Source organism: Stegostoma tigrinum, chromosome 2, assembly GCF_030684315.1.
Source record: "Stegostoma tigrinum isolate sSteTig4 chromosome 2, sSteTig4.hap1, whole genome shotgun sequence".
In the NCBI taxonomy this organism is placed as follows: Eukaryota; Metazoa; Chordata; class Chondrichthyes; order Orectolobiformes; family Stegostomatidae; genus Stegostoma; species Stegostoma tigrinum.
This window is the reverse complement of record NC_081355.1, coordinates 70,291,757-70,307,203: the sequence shown is the minus strand read 5'-3', so window position 1 is coordinate 70,307,203 and position 15,447 is coordinate 70,291,757. Positions and strand designations below refer to the sequence as shown.

At 40.7% G+C, this 15,447-nt stretch overlaps 1 protein-coding gene across 1 annotated transcript in view; it reads right to left on the bottom strand.

Moving 5' to 3' along the window:
* Positions 1-1,525: 1,525 nt before the first annotated feature.
* Positions 1,526-15,447, bottom strand: part of LOC125460977 (leucine-rich repeat-containing protein 72) — a 61,403-nt gene continuing 47,481 nt past the window's right edge. Inside the window, exons 9-10 of the mRNA XM_059641685.1 lie at positions 8,358-8,387; positions 1,526-2,617 (exon numbers count right to left, since the gene is read on the bottom strand). Coding sequence (XP_059497668.1) covers positions 8,362-8,387 — 26 coding nt within the window. The 3' untranslated portion in view covers positions 1,526-2,617; positions 8,358-8,361. The remainder of the gene's footprint in view (positions 2,618-8,357; positions 8,388-15,447) is intronic.

The following is a 15,447-nucleotide window of genomic DNA, read 5'->3' as shown; positions in this document are numbered from 1 at the left end:
CAAGATGTACAGCTGGATGAACACAGCAGGCCAAGCAGCATCAGAGGAGCAGGAAGGCTGACGGTTTGGGCCTAGACACTTCTTCAGAATAAGGGTCTAGGCCCGAAGCGTCAGCCTTCCTGCTCCTCTGATGCTGTTTGGCCTGCTGTCTTCATCCAGCTCTACACCTTGTTATCACAGATTTCAAATTATGCTTTGTTTCTGCAAAGGAAGGTCCATAATCAAACTTCATCTGTTAATAGCTATTCACTTAACAATGTGGAATTATAAGGCAAACACTTAGAGAGATGGTGGGAAATGATGGCTAAACGTTGTTCATTTATGGCAAAGCGTAAAATGGAGCTTTGAGGACTTACTGATTTTAATACCTTCCAGAATTCAGCCTAAAATATATACTGCTTGTTGCAACTACATGTACTGCCAACTGACATGAGAAATGAATTTAACATGTGAGAGATAATGGGAACTGCAGATGCTGGAGAATCCGAGATAACAAAGTGTAGAGCTGGATGAACACAGCAGGCCAAGCAGCATTTTAGGATCACAAAAGCTGACATTTCGGGCCTAGACCCTTCATCATCATTTTTTTCTGATGAAGGGTCTAGGTCCGAAACATCAGTTTTTGTGGTCCTAAGATGCTGCTTGGCCTGCTGTGTTCATCCAGCTCTACACTTTGTTATCTTGAATTTAACATGTGGCGCTTGTTAAGGTTGACTGCACTACTAAAGTACATAAGAACATAAGAACTAGGAGCAGGAGTAGGCCATCTGGCCCCTCGAGCCTGCCCCACCATTTAATAAGATTATGGTTGATCTTTTTGAGACTCAGCTCCACTTACCCGCCCACTCACCATAACCCTTAATTCCTTCACTGTTCAACAATTTATCTTGCCTTGCCTTAAAAACATTCAGCGAGGTAGCTTCAGCCGCTTCACTGGGCAGGGAATTCCACAGATTCACAACCCTTTGGGTGAAGAAGTTCCTCCTGACCTCAGTCTTACATCTGCTTCCTTTTATTTTGAGGCCATGCCCTCTATTCCTAGTTTCACTTGCTCGTGGAAACAACCTCATCTATTCCCTTCATAATCTTATATGTTTCTATAAGATCTCTCCTCATTCTTCTGAATTCCAATCAGTGTAACCCCAGTCTACTCAGGCTCTCCTCATAATCTAACCCTCTCAACTGTGGAATTAACCAAGTGAACCTCGTTGGCACCCCCTCCAGTGCCAGTATATCTCTTCTCGAGTAAGGAGGCCAAAATTGCACACAGTACTCCAGGTGTGGCCTCATCAGGACCCTATACAGCTGTAGCATAGCCTCCCTGTTTTTAAACTCCATCCATCTAGCAATGGTTGACAAAATTCCATTTGTATTTTTAATTACCTGCTGCACCTGCAATCCTACTTTTAGCAAGTAAGTAATTTAATACTTATACAGAATGACAAGAAAGTAACATAGACAATGTACACTGTACTGTTTTTATTAAACTAAAATAGCCAAAATTTTAGAAATGTTATCATGTATACTTCCGGAGCACCCTACATCATGTATCCAATTAACTGACATTTTACCAACAAAAACAGAAATTGCTCAAAAAACTCAACAGGTCTGGCTGGTGGAGATAAAGCAGAGTTTCTTTGGAGGCAGGTCAGAGGAGGCTCACTAGGATGTTCTCTGGTATGGAGGGATTGTCTTAACAGGTTGGGACTCCTGCTAAGACAGTCTAGGACTAGAGAGTACAGTCTCAGTACATACAGGCACCAATTAAAGGCTGAGATGAGGAAGAATTTCTTCTCTTCGAGGGTTGAGAGTTTTTGGATCTCCTTGCCACAGAGCGCTGTGGGTGCAGAGTTCTTGTGCAAATTTATGACCGAAATGGATAGATTCTTGGTCAGTAGGGGAATCAGGGGCTATGGTAAAAAAACACAGGAAAGTGGACACAAGGCTTGTCGAATCAGCCACAATCCTAGTGAATGGCAGAGCAGGCTTGAGTAGCCAAACACTTGCTCGTGTTCTTTCTTTTATTGTCTTGATGTTTGGGGTCCAGTACCCTTCTTCAGTACTCTAGAATGATCATTGGACTTGAAACACACTCCACAGATGCAGCTAGACCTGCTGAGTTTCTCCAGTAATTTTTGCTTTTCTTTTAGATTTCCAGCACCGACAGTCTTTATTTTTGACATTTTACTAACTTGGCAAATATATGTGGATGCACTTTATGCTGCTGTCTACTTTAGAGAATCAAGATCCTTCTATCTGCATCCTTAAAGAGTACAAAAGTTAGGGTAAAATAATTGTAGAAAGATTTGGGGAAATAGTACAGTACAATTCTATGACTTAAACGGTAATAAGACAGAAACAATAGTAGGAAACAAATCTTTGGCACTTATCCTTCAAATACATTTCTAAAACGTCTGGGCATGTTGTTTCAAAGCCAAAATACCCTGTGATACATTGGAATCATCTGAGCTGGGTAACAATTACTTGAGATGAGTGCAAAGGTTCATCTGCCAAACGCTTCTGTTATGCATTAGGAACGCTAGACCAATCCAGAGTGGAAAACTGCATAACTGATCTTCGTCTCACTTGTGAACCAATAATATCCTCAGAAACGTCTCTGAAATATACCAAATGGAAATAAAACAACGCAATGATGTTTTAACATTTCCAAGAAAACAACCAAAAAGTCAATTTGCATTCAACTGAACATCAAAAGTGTCAAAGAGTTTCTAATTTCCTTAAGATCAAATCTACCAAAGATAAGTTGAAGACATAGAAATTATTTTGCCATTAAGATACTTCTAACTGTGTTACAGGGACAGGGATAGGGACAGGGACAGGGATACTCCATTCTATTGAGTGTCAAATGTTTGGCAATCGGTTTCTAAACTCAATTAGCTATCTGAGATTTTGTGTTTTCTCTGAAGGTTTATTACTGAGGCAGGCTCTATTATATTCTGAAGAAGGGTCACTTGACTTGAAGCATTAACTCTGATTTCTCTCCAAAGATGCTGCCAGACCTGCCAAGCTTTTACAGCAATTTCTGAATTTGTTTATTTTTTTTGTTCTGCATACTGCACCATTTTTGATCTTATCATTCTGTTACCTTCACTGAAGGAGTAGGAAATGCCTGAAATGAGAATGGATTACAGCTAACAATACTAGCAGAGGATAAGGAAGTTTCCAAGAATATTGTCTCCACTCCAAAGAACTAAATGAATGACTGTGTAAATGACATATTGTAGCTGTGAGGATCAGGTGATACTGGAGGGAATTATAAGTTTACTGTTTAGATGACTGCTGCCTGTTTTAGATTTGCACATTTTTTTGATTTTCCAACAAATGCATACATCAAACTCCTCACCTCCCTCCAGAGAAGTGTAGAGGCAGCAGAGACCTTCGAAGACCTATTGCGGGAGCAGCACTCTACCTGAAATTCCACGAAAAGAATTACTATGGAACTTTGTGACCTAATACAGAAGGACGTTAAGGTCACTTTGAAACTGCCTAATATTCTGTTTGCAACAAAATCTCAGAAACAGCTGTAAAGCTATATTTTCAGAAAAATATACTGCAGGGAAGAAGGCTTGAAAATTCTGATAAAGGGGCTTGCTCCTATGTGCGTAATTAAAACAACAGACAAACATAGTAACATAGAAATCCGACAAAAGCTGGTTTCAAAATAGCTGATGCCTGACAAAGAATACTCTCTCATTTTGATCAACATTCCTTGCATGTTGTCATATGTAACAAACATAAGAAAACCTATCAACAGAAATAGAAACTGGGATGGGAACCTTCTATACTAATGTCTGAATTGTTTTTGACACAATATAATTGCTTTTCCATTTAGGAGCAGATTCTTTTTCAGCAGTCTTCTAATACAACAAAGATGTTCCTGTTGGGAATATGTTACTTATCATGATTCCCGTTAATATTGTCCCCACTCCAAAGAACTAAATGTATGACTGTGTAAATGACATATTGTAGCTGTAAGGATCAGGTGATACTGGAGAGAATTATAAGTTTACTGTTTAGCTGACTGCTGCCTGTTTTAGATTTGCATATTCTTCTGATTTTCCGTTTCTTGGGCATTAACTGAGATAGACTTTGAATTATCATAATGATTAACAGCATTAGTTCCCTCCAAATCTTCAAACCCAATCCAGACTACTAGATATAACTTGACATAGTATGCATAACAATTTCCTACAGAAACCTATGTTAATGAAAGGTGAGAACCTGAAGGGAGTAAAGGAGTTCTGCATACAAACCTAGGTCACGTGCCTGAATATCTATTCTACTGCAAGTCAAAATGAGAACAGCTCTTAAAATGGAAGAAGCTAGTAACATAAATGTTTCCACAAAAAAAAATAGCCAGCAGACGTTTCAAAAGGGTCGGCCATGCTTAACTAAATGCATTGAACTCTTTGCAGAAGTAACAGATAAGGAGACAAGATCATGATATGGATGTAGCATGTATCGACTTCATTAATCACATGGTAGTCGTGACTCACGACTACCCTTTGTTGTAAATCAAGTCATTAAAGAAACTGTTAATTATGCAGATTTCTAACCTTGAAAAATTATCAAGGTCATGAAAATACAAGTAAAACCCTGGATTTATTTCTAAAGGACTACAATTGGAAAGCAAGAAATGCTGTTAAACAGGTCCATAAATCTTACAAAAAGGGTAAGGATCACACCTTGTTTAAAAGTAGATGTGTCAGAAGGCTTTGAAAAGGACCCCCCTGACAGATTAGTGGGCAAGAGTGGGCATTAGTGGAGAGAGTATCGAATTGGGGTAATACATCAGTGCAAATGGATAACTGGTGGACAGGCAGGAAACAGAGTGTGAAAATAAACAGAGATAACATGGTCAGAGATAATGGGAACTGCAGATGCTGGAGAATCCAAGATAACAAAGTGTGGAGCTGGATGAACACAGCAGGCCAAGCAGCAACTAAGGGACACAAAAGCTGACGTTTCGGGCCTAGGCCCTTCATCAGAAATGCAGATTTTCTGAAGAAGGGTCTCTAGACCCAAAATGTCAGCTTTCCTGCTCCTCCGATGCTGTTTGGCCTGCTATATGTGTGAGAATAAACAGATTTTTTTTTTGGACTGGCAGGCAGTGACTACTGGGTTACCATGACAATCTTAGGCCCCAGCTATATATGATATATATAAATGACACGGGTGAGGGAACCAAATGTGGTATTTCTAAGTTTGCTGATGACACAGAACTAGATAGGATTGTGAGTTGTGAACAGGATGCAAAGAGGCTTCAAGGTGATTTAGACAAGTTGAATGAGTGGGCATGCACATGCTAGATCGAGTGAAGTAAAGGTAAAGTTGTCACAGTTCTGTTGGACCATAACGCTGTTCTCTCTTTATAGAGAAATGTTACAACATTGTTATCCACCCGGCAATGTGGAAAATTGCCCAAACATGTCCTGCACATAAAAATTAGGACAAATCCAACCCGGCCAATTACCATCACATCAGTCTACTTATGATCGTCAGTAAAATGATGGAAGGTGTCATCAACAGTGCTACTGAGTAGCACCTGCTCAGCAATAACCTGCTCAGTGATGCCCAGTTTGGGTTCCGCCAGGGCCACTCAGCTCCTGACCTCATTACAGCCTTGGTTCAAACATGGACAAAAGAGCTGAATTCCAAAGATGAGGTGAGAATGGCAGCCCTTAACATCAAGGCTGTATTCAACCAAGTGTGGCATCAAGAAATCAATGGATATCAGGAAGCAAACTCTCCAGTGGTTGTAGTCATATCTGACACATAGGAAGATGGTTGTGGTTGTGGGAGGTCAGTCATCTCAGCTCCAGGACATCTCTGTAGGAGTTCTTCAGGGTAGTGTCCTAGGTCCAACCACCTTCAGCTGCTTCATCAATGACCTATCCTCCACCATAAGGTCAGTGGTAGGATGTTTGCTGATGATTGCACAATGTTCAGCACCATTTGTGACTCCTCAGATATTGAAGCAGTCCATGCTCAAATGCAATAAGATCTAGATATTATCCGGGCTTGGGCTGGCAAGTGGCAAGTAACATTCACACCACACTAATGTCATGCTATGACCATCACCCATAAGAGACAATCTAACCACCGTCCCTTGACATTCAATGGTGTTTCCATCACTGAATGCCCCACTGTCAACATCCTGGCAGTTAACATTGGCCAGAAGCTCAACTGGACTCACCATATTAACAGAGTAGCTACAAGAGCAGGTCAGAAGCTAGGAATACTGCAGTGAACTACTCATTTCCTGACTCCCCAAAGCCTTTCCACCATGTACAAGGCAAAAGTCAGAAGTGTGATGGAATACTCCCCACTTGAGTGGATGATTGCAGCCCCAACAACACTCAAGAAGCTTGACGCCATTGAGGATAAAGCAACCTGCTTGACTGGCATTACATCCACAAGCATCCACTCTCTCCACAATCAGGTCTTAGTAGCAGCGGTGTGTACTATCTAAAAGATGCACTGCAGAAATTCACCAAAAACCCTCACACAGCACCTTCCAAACTCATAACCACTTACATCTAGAAGGACAAGGGCAGCAGATATATGGGAACAGCACCACCTTCAAGTTCCCCTCTGACCCACTCACTATCCTAACTTGGAATTATATTGGCGATCCTTCACTGAGCTAGGTCAAAATCCTGCAATTCCCTCCCAAATGGCCAACCCACAGTGCATCAGTGCAAAAGAGAAAGCTGAAGCTTTTGCAGCAATCTTCAGCCAGAAGTGCCAGGGGGATGATCCATCTCAGCCTCCTCCACTGGTCCTTAGCATTATAGATACCAGTCTTCAGCCAATTCAATTCACTCTACATAATATTTAGGAAATGTTGAAGATACTGGATACTACAAAGGCTAAGTGCCCCAACGACATTCCAGCAATAGTACTGAAGACTTGTGGACTGCAACAGTTCATGTAGACAACTCAGCATCGTCTTCTCAAGGGCAACTAGGGTGGGGGCAATTAATATTGGCCAGCCAGTGGCACCCACATCCCACAAGTGATTTTTTTTTAAAGTTACCATACAGAGTACTAATGATATTTCATAAAATGCATTTAAGAGGAAGCAGATAAATGAGAAAAAAAAAGAAACACTGATAGAGTGAAATGAGAGAAGACTTGTGCAGAGCTTATGCACATGCCATTAGACCAATTAGGTCAATGACTTCATTTTGTGCTGTATTTCAATCTATGTACTTCAAAGTAAATTCAATCTTCATAAAACTGAAATAATGCCAACTGAACAAGTAAAGTAACAATAAAAAGGTAGAAATATTGTATCATATCCCAAGGATACTTGAAAACAACCATGTGAGCAGGAAATGAAAACAAAGAGGATGAAATTGAACCAATTACATTTTATCCATTTGTATGAACCCTGGTTAAGAAACCCAAAAGAGGCAAATCAGATGTACAGCAAATTCAGAGGGAGACAGGTTAGAGTGAGTGATACGAGCAGAGAAATTAAGATGGCTGATATCACATCAACAGTTCTCACTGAAAAGATCAGGAGTGAACAAGAGGACAGAGAGAAGAGTTCAGGTAGGAAGTACTGGAGGCAGGTAGAACGATCCACTGATTGTGAGGGCATTTCTGTCCAAAAAAGGTTGACTCGAAATGTTAATTCTGTTTTGCTCTTCACAGATGCCAGGCAATCTGCTGAATATTTTCAGCGCTTAGTTTTTATTTCAGGTTCAGCATTTACAGAATTTTATTTTAATTTTAAATCAGGTGCATGTATAATGGCCAACTTGGTTCACTGGTTCTTGGATAAGTCCAAATTCCCTTATCTGTTACAGGATGTTGGAATAACCCTAACTCAACTCAACTCCAGTTGCTCATTCTGTACAAACTCCAGGAAACCCTTTGTTACGTTTTTGTACAGTGACACCGCATGTTTCAGATAGTTAATTCCATTATTTACTCCAGCACACAATTCAGGAAACCCAAAAGCTAGTGCTGCTTGGCCTGCTGTGTTCATCCAGCCTCACATTTTATTATCTTGGAATTCTCCAGCATCTGCAGTTCCCATTATCTCTGATACTTTCTCAATTTGCTTTGAAACAATTAGCAACAGAAAAATTACACATGCATATTGGTGGGAATGGTCTATCAATCAACGAAGAAGTTTCCTGATATTTTCCAATAACATACCTAATGTTTCTCCACACGGAGCCAAGTAAGAGAAAAAACGTAGTTAAAAAAAACTAAATCTAAACTTGCTTCATAACTGCAACTATTCCTAGACATGTCTCTAATACAATTAAAAATGGTATTGCTATAAAAATTTCTTAGTAGGAATTAAAGAAGATACAAACCTAATCATTTGTTCTCTTGTTTTAAAATGCCTGAAATAAAATCAAAATTATTATTTTTTTTTAAAAATTGGCACCAACGGTAATTCTGTGAGGCTAGTGGAGCATGTGTCCTCATGTTACTTTTGCACTGTTCCACATCAAAGTTTAATTTTAAGAAGATAAACAAAGCTCTACACATTATATAAATGCATACATGTAGAGATAATGGAGAGTAAATACAAAAAGTAATACCTGTACCAGATTGATTTGTATTTTATGACTGAACTGTTTAAAATTAACTCAGTTTAGAAGATCAAATCATGCAATAAAATATCCATTCATCTTTGGCAGACAGGTTGAAACCAAGCCCAGACTAATTTTCTTTTATCTGCCGTTTGAAGTCAAATTGTTTTGAGCCATTCCAGTAAAAGTGATACAAATTCACTACACAAAAGTTTCCCAAGGAGTTAAACAGATATGCCATATGGATCGCTGATACAGGAAACCAAAATGCCATACTGCTTTGGTAGATGTTAGTTTTCAGATTTGAGAGTTGATCATATTCCAAAGATCGAGTAAATAATATTATATCTGGCTTATCACAAATGTACGGCGTTGTAAGATTTCATATCTCAATGCAAATTGGCATGGACAGAAAACTCTCTCAATAATAAAAGTTTCAAAAATACCACGAACATGAATAACTCTGATGCATAAGATTGTGACAAAACATTATGTTGTATCCAACAAGTGGTGTACAAAGTGACAGTTGGGGGATTTATACATTTACTTACATTAGTTAAGTTCATGAATATAGCTATGGAGAGCCAGAAAATACTTTCCAAGAAAAAAGATCATACAATAAAAGGATTATAAGTGGGTCTTGACCCAGTTTGGAATCAGATAATGGCACAAATCTTCCAAGAGGAGGCAATGGCCTAGTAGTATTATTGTTAGACTGTTAATCCAGAGACCTGGATAATGTTCTTGTGATTGGGTTCAAATCCCACCACGGCAGATGGTGGAATTTGAATTCAATAAAAATATCTGGAATTAAGAATCTAATGATAATCATGTTGGGAAAAAGCCAGCTGGTTCACTGGCGCCCTTTAGGGAAGGAAATTGCCACCCTTACCTGGTCTGGCCTACATATGACTCCAGGCCCACAATAACATGGTTGACTCTGAACTGCCTTCTGGGATGGGCATTAAATGCTGCCCAGCCAGTGACATTCTCATCCCATTCATGAATTTTTTTTTTAAATCTCTGCATCATTTGAGTCCAGATCAAGGTACATGTCAGGATCCCATTAGAATCCTCTGTGAGAATTGTCCAAGAAGTTTGAACTTCTGACAGGCAATTGTCCTGCTCCCCAGGACTTTCTGCAAAGGTCTCCAACTCTAAAGTATGTCTGAAACTTCAGATGATTCTGCAGTTATTACCTGAATAGTTAATAGTTAATATATAATAGTTAAAACAGATTAAAATCTTGACTAACTCCTGGACAACGACAGAGCAGACACTCCAGTTACTCACCCATGCTCTCAACTCCCCCCTCGGCCCTCACTCCATCAAGCCAGGAACCTCCACCAGTCACTTGGCTATGCCCCATCCCCTGACTACCCCTTCAACCACACTAACCCCTGATCACCCAATTAACTCACTGACCAGCACTGACTACATCTGCCTCATGATTTCTCCCCCATCCTACCTTGAATGCTCTTTCATCTCAAGTACCTCCGATCGCCTGAGTACCAAACACAGCCCAATTATCTGCAAGTGACCAGTGCTGACTATCACCAAACCAATGTACTCAGCTCTTCAATCTGCCACGATCTACCAGCCAGCCTCGAATTTAAATCACACACATACCTCTTCTTGTAATTACCCATTCACTAATATTCATCCAGTCACTAAAATTCACAGCAGACCATTAAATTTAGCTTACAGTAGTTCCTGTTGGACAAAGGAAATGTGTCCTTTCCTCCCCAGCACTACAACGCTGAGAAAGAACTCTTCAATGGACACTGCAATTACAATTTCTGGAAAAGCCATGCTCAGAAGACTTGGCAAGAAATTCCAGCATTGCAGCGTGGAAGTTCAAGGTGAATGGAAGATCCTGGCCTATATACTTAGCTTTCTGTTGAAGAATTAATTACTTCTGATCTAAAACGGAAATATTATAATTGGTAGGACTGGTTAATACCCTGAGATAACAAAGCGTAAAGTTGGATGAACACAGCTGGCCAAGCAGCAGAGGAGCAGGAAAGCTGATGTTTTGGATCGAGACCCTTCTTCAGAAATGGGGGAGTGGAAGGGGCTTCTGAAATAAATAGGGAGAGGCAGATAGAAGATGGATAAAGGAGAAGATAGGATGAGAGGAGACAGACAGGTCAAAGAGGTGGGATTAGAACCAGTGAAGGTGAATGTAGGTGGGGAGTTAGGGAGGGGATGGGTCGGTCCAGGGAGGACGGACAGGTCAAGGAGGCAGGATGAGGTTAGTGGGTAAGTGGGTAAGAGATGGGGGTGGGGCTGGAGGTGGGACGAATGGTTAGGGAGGCGGGAACTAGCTGGGCTGGTTTTGGGATGTGGTCGGGGGAGGGGAGATTTTGAAGCTTATTAAGTCCACATTGATACCCTTGGGCTGCAGGCTTCCCAAGCGAAATATGAGATGCCGTTCCTGCATCTTTCGGGTGGCGTCATCGTGGTAATGTAGGAGGCCCAGGATGGGCATGTCGTCCAAGGAGCTTGGGGGGGGGGGGGTGCGCGGGAAAAAGAGTTGAAATGGTTCGTGACTGGGAGATGTAGTTTTTTGTTGAAAACTGAGCGTAGGTGTTCTGCAAAGCAGTCCCCAAGCCTCCGCTTGGTTTCGCCGATGTAGAGGAGGCCACAACAGGAACAGCAGATACAGTATATCACATTAACAGATGTACAGGTGAACATCTGTTTGATGTGGAAAGTCTTCTTAGGGCCTGGGATGGGCGTGAGGGTGGGGGGGAAGGTATAGGGGCAGGTGCAGCACTTGCTTCTGTTGCAGGGAAAGGTGCTGGGTGTGGTGAGGCTGGAGGGGAGTGTGGAGTGGGCAAGGGAGTCACGGAGAGAGTGGGCCCTCCGGAAAGCACTTAAAAAGGTGGGGAGGGAAAGATGTCTTCGGTAGTGGGGTCAGATTGCAGATGGCGGAAATGTCGCAGGACAATGCGATTGGATTTGGAGGTTGGTGGGGTGGTACGTGAGGATGAGGGGGATTCTGTTTTGGCTATAATTGCAGATAGGTGGTGTGAGGGATGAGTTGCGGGAAGTGCGGGAGGCACGGTCGAGGACATTTTCAATCACTGTGGAGGGGAAGTTACAGTTCTTGAGAAAAGAGGACGTCTGGGATGTTCGGGAGTGGAGTGCCTCATCTTGGGAGCAGATGCGGCAGAGGCAACGGAATTGGGAATAGGGGATGGCATTTTTACAGGAAGGTGGATGAGAGGAGGAATATTCTAGGTAGTTGTGGGAGTCAGTAGGCTTAAAATGGATATCGGTTTCCGGGTGGATGCCAGAGATGCAGACGGTGAGGTCCAGGAAGAGAAAGAGATGTCAAAGATGGTCCAGGTAAACTTAAGGTTGGGTAGAAGGTGTTAGAGAAGTGGTTGAACTGTTCGAGCTCCTCGTGGGAACACGAGGCGGCACCGAAACAGTCATCAATGTAACAGAGGAAGAGATGGGGGATAGGGCCAGTGTAGCTTTGGAAGAGAGATTGTTCCATGTACCCTACAAAGATGCAGGCATTGCTTGGCCATGCAGGTACCGACGGCCACCCACTTTGTCTGCAGGAAGTGGGAGGAATTAAAGGAGAAGTTGTTGAGGATGAGGACGAGTTCAGAAAAGTGGATGAGGGTGTCAGTGCAAGGGGACTGGTCGGGCCTGTGGGGCAGGAAGAAGTGGAGGGCCTTTAGGCCATCTGCATGGGGAATGCAGGTGTTTTGGGACTGGACGTCCATGGTAAAGATGAGGTGTTGGGGACTGGGGAATTGGAAGTTCTAGAGGTTAATACCCTATTCAGTTTGTAACATCTAAATGTTGAAATACAAATAATATTGATTTTCAAGATTCTAATTTTAGGTCTTTAATTTTAGTTTCACATATTCCAGAAATAAACTCTCTGATTGGATCTGATGAGAATTTGCTAGGTATTGTTACTGTTAGCTTTACCATTGTGAATACTGATCTGCTTTTGCAGTGAGATGCACTGACACAGTATAGGTTGGCTGTCGCTTCTATACTGACAACAGGAGATTTTCATGGGAACACAGCAAATTGGATATATAGGGAATTGTCCTTTGAAAATGTAAATAAATGTGGATAAGAAGATGATGACGACAAGTGGGTGTACACTGTGTGAAGCCTGATCTCCATTAGTCTTGGATTACTTCATGTTGAGACCCTAAAATTCAAATCTCACACATACACAACAGGAACAAACCTGAAACAAGAATTACTCATCAAATAAGTAAAAACAAAAAGACTCCAAAATAGCCAAAAAAATCCAACTAAAGAACTTCTTAAATACATTTCCATACACAATACACCTTTGCATTCTGGAGGCACTCATTTTGTGGGGCTAAAAGCCAACACTGTGTTTTACTGACATAAACACCAGAAATGATATTAATCATTTAAACTAAATAATTTGGCATAATTTTCATATAATTACTGCAAACAGGCAGACTTTGCAGGAGTCAACACTAATCCTGGCTAAATATTTAGAAGGATTACTTAACGGATATAAATCCACTGTGAGGACATCTGTCCTCATTTGGTGCTGATCCCATGAGTGGGCAAAACTAAGGAAAAAGTTTTCCAGTCCATTATTAGGATACTGTTAAGACTTGCAGGCCATCATAAGCAGTAGCAGGATCACAGCACGTTGTTTACCATTCTATCTTCATCCAGCCTAGAGACAATATCTGTTTCAATGCGGAGTCAAATACAGTCAAGAGCTACACGAAACAAATCGCAAAAAAGATACCTAATCAGTTGTCACACAACCAACAGATCTTGTCAATAGTTCTTGTCTAATCAGAGCCAACTAAGAATAGAGAAGAATCAGGCAGTTTGCAGGAGGCAGAAGTGCTACGAACAGAGCCCAGAATAAGGATGCAAGAGACAATACTGAAATATCAATAGCTAAAAGTTCCAATATTAGAGAATTCAATGCAGCTTCCTTCAAGGTTCTCACCAACACAGACGCTGGGGTTAATCAATTCCATGCACTTACTGTAAAATTTAAAAGTTAAATAAACTATACATAGTGAAAGGTATGGTCTTCATAACACAGGTCTCAACGCTGAAGAAATATGAATCAATCCAGTTGCCAGACCACTCCATCCTCATTCAAGTCACTGTCCTGTTAGCTGGTCTACTGCAGTTGTGTTCCTGAAACCTAAACCAGAAATTTTTGACTCAGTACAAATTTAACCAGACCACATTCCAAATTCCATAATCAATAAAGCAACTAAAGGATTCAACAATAGTGCCATCTTGTGGCACCTTTGACTACTAATGGAATTTTTAGCTTGACTAGAATGATTCAGCTTCAATGTTTGCCACAGCCTTAAATCGTACAATGACAATGGAAGCAGAGCAGAAAAGGAAAAATAAGATTACTACCACTTAGTGGGGTATCTGTCCCATAACAACATTCAATCTTATAAGATACTGCAATTTCTTCCTCTGTCATTCATGTCACCATACAAAATATCCACCATCCTCTTCTACTATTGCATAATGATCTGAGCTTCTTTGTAACTGCATGCACTACAGCAACATACTGATTGATCCTACTTCAGTAACATTTCTCAGACTTGTGTTTCTTATGTGAACAACAACAATGGCAATGATGCAACAACACCATAAACTCCATGTCCTCCAGCAGTATCCAACATTCTCTTTCATCATTGCTGGGTCCACATCCCAGAATTACCTATCACATTCCATAATGGAAGCTCCATCAATGCAAGAACTGCAATGATTCCAACAGGAAGTCTACAATTGCTTTCTCAGGTCAACTAAAAATTATATATAATGGTTAGTCCTTAATTGGTCTCATTACTATAAATTAGTTTCCCTTCTGTTTCTACATGATATAAAATCCCTGGCACTATAAAACAGCATATTCACTAACTCTCTGTGAGAAGAACATTGTCTGCTACTTGTTTTTTTCAGTTAATGCATGTCTTATTTTGTTGTATGATCCGAAAAATCTCCAGCAATATGTAAAGTGATTTTGTTATAAAAACAAAGCATAATGATTTTAAATTGTGGCATAAATTAAGGTAAATTAAACAATTTCTGTTAATTCCAGATTAAACACATCCAGCAGTATTGAAGTCACTCAAATATTTGGGTCCTATCATTTGAAAATGAATTACATTATTCAATTGAAATAAGTTGTTTCTCAGAATAAAAGGTTGCCATCTAGTGGAAATTTACCTAAATTGTAATTTTCACTCAGTCTTTGACATGAATTCGCTCCTTAACATGTTCCCCACTAACATTGAATAATCAAAAGACAAGGATCTAGCTCTGCTTAAGAATTCTGTCGAGCACTTACATTCTCAAAATATTCAGGGATGCTCTAGGAGATTTCAGTTAGAGGAATATTGATGTCTCATTATAACTAATCATTATATCTAGTCTTTAGTTGACTAGGAAATCAATTGTAGACTTCCTTCTTGAACAATTGCAGTACTTCCAAATTCAGGGGTGAATTAATTCAGGGATAGTAAGAACTGCCGTTGCTGAAGTCAGAGATAACACAATGTTGAGCTGGAGGAGCACAGCCGGCCAGGCATCATCAGAGGAGCAGGAAAGCTGGCGCTTCGGGTCGGGACCTTTAAATGTCAATTTTCCTGCTCCTCTGTTGCTGCCTGGCCAGTTGTGCTCCTCCAGCTCCAAACTGTGATCTCAGGAGTGAATTCATGTCAACTTAAGCTGAGTAAAAATTACAATTTTGTTAAATTTCCACCAGATGGCAACCTTTCATTCTGAAAGACAACTCGTTTCAATTGAATTGTTGAGATAACAAGGTGTACAGTTGGATGAACACAAGAGGCCAAGCAGCATC